Source organism: Leptidea sinapis, chromosome 2 (assembly GCF_905404315.1).
Source record: "Leptidea sinapis chromosome 2, ilLepSina1.1, whole genome shotgun sequence".
Classification (NCBI taxonomy): Eukaryota; Metazoa; Arthropoda; class Insecta; order Lepidoptera; family Pieridae; genus Leptidea; species Leptidea sinapis.
In genome coordinates, this window is record NC_066266.1 from 25849301 (window position 1) to 25855300 (window position 6000).

Below are 6000 nucleotides of genomic sequence, written 5' to 3' on the forward strand. Positions count from 1 at the left end.
TAGTTAGTTATATTGGTTACTATTTAAAATGGAACGCAATCCCGTATACTGTCAGCCGCATTTTTTGACGCAGCACTCAAATGAGTGTATTAAAGTTTCCTAGTTCATTAAAAAAACTGTTGTTGGAGTAGTGTCAAATTAAAAATATTTGGGATTAAATTGTAGGTATTTTTTATATAACGTAAGGCACTCGAGTGGTTTTGACTGATCAGGTGATCAAAATACTGCGAGTACCTTACCTCGAAAACGCCAGTGCTCACAGTAGAATATGGCGGCGATTTATGACGTCATATATTTCTACAGTGATAGCACTGTGCAGTGCTCGCAGTGCATATCGGAACATACCCTGGATTCTAGATGTCTGGCGTTTCTCTACAGTGCGGTTTTCAAAGGAACTTTCTACCACAGACAACCAAACTTTGGAATGAGCTTAGTTGAGAGCTGTTGAAGACGATACGACAAGAGTACATACAACCTAGCGAAACTCTCTAAAAAGAACGTGTAGTCATTGACAGATTGATAGATGACGGCTAAAATCTTATAAAAATGTTTTTTTTTTAAATGAAAGTAAGGGAGGAGAGGAGCAAGACGTTCAGATGATGGGAAACCCTAATCTTATAATGTAATGCCGCTCAGGATTCTTGAAAAATTCAAAAATTCTGAGCGGCACTGCAATTGTGCTCGTCACCTTGAGACATGAAATGTTAAGTCTCATTAGCCCAGTAATTTCACTAGCTACGGTGCCTTTCAGATCGAAACACATTAATGTTTACACATTACTGCTTCACGGTAGAAATAGGCGTCGTTGTGGTACCCATAATCTAGCCTGCATACTGTGCAAAGGAGCCTCCCATTGGAGATAGCCGAAAACCACTACGTTTTAAGCAACTGTACTGCTTTCATAACTGCTTTCAAACTTAGCCGGATTATACTTCGTCGCCATATTGTCATAAATGTATCAAACTTATGTCATAGCACTGCACGTTTTATACTAAACTAAATTTCAATTACTTTGGCAGTCCCGCGTCTTATTATTATTACATCCTCTTTGGTATTTATAAGCCTTCCTAAAAGACCGGTGACCACTTAACACCAGATAGAAGAATAGATATTTAATATTAGCATTATCTTTGCGGAAACAGAACCATCCCTTATGATGGTGGCTAAGCTCTCAAACTAGCTTTGTTTAATCACCGTATTCGCTATGTTGACAACACAAAATATAATTGTACTAATATTAAACTTTAATAGTAAATTTCAACTAAAACCTACGCTCGTATGTTTTCGTCTTCCTTAAAAAACAGCTATTGCAGTGATTTCCTTTAGTTTTATTTTTATATTGTTCCTATCACAGAGTAGGAATGGATACTTGGTTCCAAGTATAAGTTATGTTTATGATTAACAATAAACCCTTTAACTTGGCAGTCATCATTTGGCATGGCGCTGGTCTTTCATTGGTCTACGACAAAAAAGAAAAAAAGAAAACCAAATATAAATTATGTTATGATATTAACTATATTTCATTTAAGCCCTACTGATTCCTGTAAACCATATTTTGATAAATTTAAAATACTTGCTTTCCCGTGCCTATATATATATATATATATATATAAAGTGCTAGTATTCAGTAGAACAAATGATCAACTATTTAGTTACTCTGATAGTAAACGCAGAAGAAATAAAATATGTTTCACGCAGCATACAACGGCACTTTTTGGTAATAGTATTTTTAATATGGCTCCTCAGCTATATAATAAACTACCAGCATCATTAGCGGACCAAAACTTAAACATTAACTCTTTTAAAAATAAAATTAAGGAATTTTTAATGGCGAAGAAATATTATTCAGTTAAAGAGTATTTAACAGACATGAATCTATAGTCATTAGAATAAGTTAATTCAGATATTTCAAATTAACATTTTTAGTAAGCAATTTTTATTTTTCACATTTTTATAATATTATGGTGGATAGACTTTTATGAATAATTTGGTTTTTATATTGTATGTTTTTAACGGTAAACTTAGTGTAAGAATTGTAAAATATTATTTTTGCATGCCTACCCGGCATATTGTTAGCACCTATGATTATAATGTAACACCAATGTACCCACTCAATCTATGCAATTAAATGACTTGATTTGATTTGATTTGATATTTCATCCATAAGTAAGTATATTCCTGTAGCAAGTTTAGCTCAAATTTAATTGATTGCAATAAATGCAAAAACAAATTCAAAACATTTAAAATCGTCAAGTTAAAGAACAAACTTTCTAAATAGAAAATAAATATGAAAGCGATTCAGTGTTGCCATTTAGAATCGCGCAAAACATTTAAAAGCGGCCACCTTAAGTTTTTAATTAAAAAGTTTCTGTTAAAATGTAACGAACCTCCACGGAGTTTACAAAATACTTTTTAAATCTGAGGACTGGCTTGCTGCGCTATCAATGTACTCTTTGGTTTAACAATATTTGACCCATTTAGGTTTCTTCATAGATATTATAGAGAATATGTTGAGCAAAAACCACACAAAATTGACAAATCTTTTTTATATTTGTTACTAGTTGACCCGACAGACGTTGTTCTGTATATAATAAATAAAAAACTGTTTTTTTATGAATTTGTCAATAACAATATCATAACATCAAGAATTATTTCGTAAAATATGCTCCCTGTTGTTGTAATGAAATTGTTTTACAGCAGAACTGTCAAACCGTGCGTCAATAAATTCTCCATACAAAAGAAAGAAAATATGTCCATACAAAACAAATATCGGACGACGGGGGACACATCAAAGGAAAAAACAAAATTGTTGTTTTTATTTAATTCGGAACACTTTCATATTTATTCACCTTTTAAACCTTTCCTGGACTTCCACAAATAATTCAAGACCAAAATTTGCCAAATCGGTCCAGCCGTTCTCGAGTTTTAGCGAGACTAACGAACAGCAATTCATTTTTTATATATATAGATTAGCTCTATGTTTCGTAAAAAACAAAGTTTAAAATCAAGTCAGAAAATAAAATAAGATGTACTGGGACAGTATAAAGAGTTATAATAAGTAAGTTCACCAGTGGGAGGCTCCTTTGCACGGATGAAGGCTAGATTATATGTACCACCACGGCGCCTATTTCTGCCGTGAAGCAGTAATATGTAAGCATTATTTTATTTCGGCTTGAAGGGCGCCATAGCTAGTGGAATTACTGGGCAAATGAGACGAAACATCTTATGTCTCAATGTGACGAGCGCAGTTGTAGTGCCGCTAAAAACTTTTGGGTTTTTCAAGAATCTTAAACGGAACTGCATTGTATTGCTGAACGTCCTGCTCGTCTCGTCCCTTATTTTCATAAAAAAAAGTAACGGTACTGGTTAAAACCACACGCGCGTGTAACTGTGCGTTTGAAAACCGTAAAAGTGTTGTATGCTTTTCTACCTCCAGGTTTCCGCGCGCTCATAGATTCATTTTCGTACCAAAAGCGTATCGTTCGCTTGACGAATATAATAAAATATACACAAAAGTAAACCAAAAAACCATAAATTGGTCAGTTTATTCTAAAAATTAAGTATTATTAGGTTTTTTTATTTAAATTGGCTTTGGGTACTTCGGTGTTGGTACCGACTAGTTTTTAGCCGAAAACTTTCAGTGCTACCGTTCTCGTCAACAACGCCGGACCGATACTTAAGTATAGGTTAAAATGGTATAATTGAATCAATATTTAAATTTATCGACACACTCATGATTATCGTCATCAATTATAACTAGGTCACATCACTATCGCATTACTGAACTCTGCATTCATCTCGCGCGCTATCTGTAGTTTACCATCAAAAGTAATTTTCATTACATTTATACTTGAATAAGTGAAAGTGGGGTATAAGAAAACTAATAACAGTGAGTACACACATGTCATTGAACACAATATGTATAAAGAAAAAACAATTATGATAATGAAAGAAATTTCGAGAACTTTCTGATTAGTTCTATATAACTTTTATCATCATGTTTTATAGATATTACCAGGAAATTAATATATTTTTATTATTGATTATGGGGCGTTGTATTATACTTCTATTAAAAGGGTCCTATACTTTCCCAGGCCTGTCGCTCTCCCCGTGTAGGTATCGATATCGTAAGTACGTGCGGCGGCCTCTACAGAGTAGGCCAGCAAGTAGGGACTCACGAGCGAGCCTTGTTTTCACCTACTTCACAGATCCGACCGTCTATACAGTTGATAACCTGCTCAACCCCAATATTTACATATTAGGAAATCGACTTGAGATGTCACTCTTGTAAATCTAAACAATTTGTTAAATTTTTAAAGTGATAACCCTCACTTCTAGGATTAATACACAAATAAAATTTTATTTGATTTGGTACGTCACTCCAACGGTTAGCTCAGTTGGTTAGAGGACTGGCACGGAAAGCCATAGGTCGTGGGTTCGAGTCCCGCATCGTATTATATACGTGAATATGACGGCCTTTATCAATATTAATTGTCATAGGGATTGTCTAAAAGCAAAATACTACACACTTCACTAACACATCTGTAAAACTATCACACATGAACATTTTAAATTTATTCTCGCCGTAATGAGGAGAGTGTTTGTCTATTACGCTAGTACGCTAAGTTTATGGTTGCGACTTCGCCGTACAATTTAAAAAGTGAATAATATAAAACCTTGTTTACGAATAGCAAAACTTTATGAATGAAAGACCCGTTTACCACGAATGAGTTGATTCGACGTTTGAATGAATTCTCTCACAATGTCAGTTAATAGTTAGGAATTGAATTGAACAATGTCGCAATTTCGCAGCACACTTTACGTACAGAGGTTGCTTTATTTGCAAACTTAAATTTGGAACAGAATAGTGTCGTCAGCTTTATAAGATTACTTTTTGTTAGTATTTTGACTAACGCTCAAAGGAGATTTATTAGAGTGGTGCCTGGTCGTTCTTGTCTTCGGGGATTTTTATATTATGTTACTTGGAGGTAACTACGACGAATATTTTTCTGACGGAAATAACGTTAGTACTTCCGGCAGAAAAAAGTCAATTGAAACAATTATTAATCATTATAATTTAATGGATTAAAAATTTGTTTCAAATTACTCAGTAATATTTTCTGAAAATCTCCAAGTGTATTTGTTCATTTATGAGTACTTTACTTTAATAATTTAATAAATAAAAGTTCTCAGTCTGACGTTTGCGACATTCGTTAATTTTTCTTCGTCCATCGGACAGGCAAAAAGTCCGAGCCATAGAGCCATACTCGTTAATATTCAATAACAACGTTATATTGATATGAGTGATATTAATAATTAAATATTATTAATAACTTGGCTTTAATTAATGTAAGTATATATTTAATGGTATAAATAAAACCTTCTTGTCTTTCAATATTTAAGAATATTTGTTATATACTGGATGTACGTGGGACAAACAAGTATAAACGAACTTCAATCTTCAATAGATTTTATAGTATTTATTTATAATTAAAAATAAACAAAATATTACATTTGAATTTGGAATCTGTCATTTTTATTTGATTGTTTTCATTGGTTTTGGTACCAATACATTGTACAATATTTTGAGATATTAAAATGGAGTGGGGTGATAAAAAGAACGGAATCGCTATGATTGCACAACACAAAGTACTTTTTTTTTTACAATTGAGCAGCATTTTAACAAACAAAATGACCGTATTTATGCCCAAAGCTTTAAGGAAGCATCCAGATTAGTCGACAGAGTGCAACGTGGGCACTATCCGACTTCAGTGATGGTTTGGTGGAGTATTACCTATGAAGGAGTGACTGAGCCATACTTTTGTAAAAAAGGTATCAAAACATCGGTACAAGTGTATCAAGATACCATTCTTGAGAAGGTAGTGAGGCTCCTTAACAATACCATGTTCAATAACCAAGAATGGTCCTTCCAGCAAGATTCGGCGCCCGGTCATAAAGCTGATTGAAAATGTCACATCCGGCATATTCGATCTTGAAATA

General features: G+C 33.6%; 1 protein-coding gene across 1 annotated transcript in view; it reads right to left on the reverse strand.

Annotated features, from left to right (window-relative positions):
* The window catches only part of LOC126974068 (lachesin-like), an 88279-nt gene extending 85788 nt beyond the window's left edge, over positions 1 to 2491 (reverse strand). Inside the window, exon 1 of the mRNA XM_050821460.1 lies at positions 2474 to 2491. Within this exon, the coding sequence (XP_050677417.1) occupies positions 2474 to 2491 (18 nt within the window). The remainder of the gene's footprint in view (positions 1 to 2473) is intronic.
* Between the last annotated feature and the right edge of the window lie 3509 nt (positions 2492 to 6000).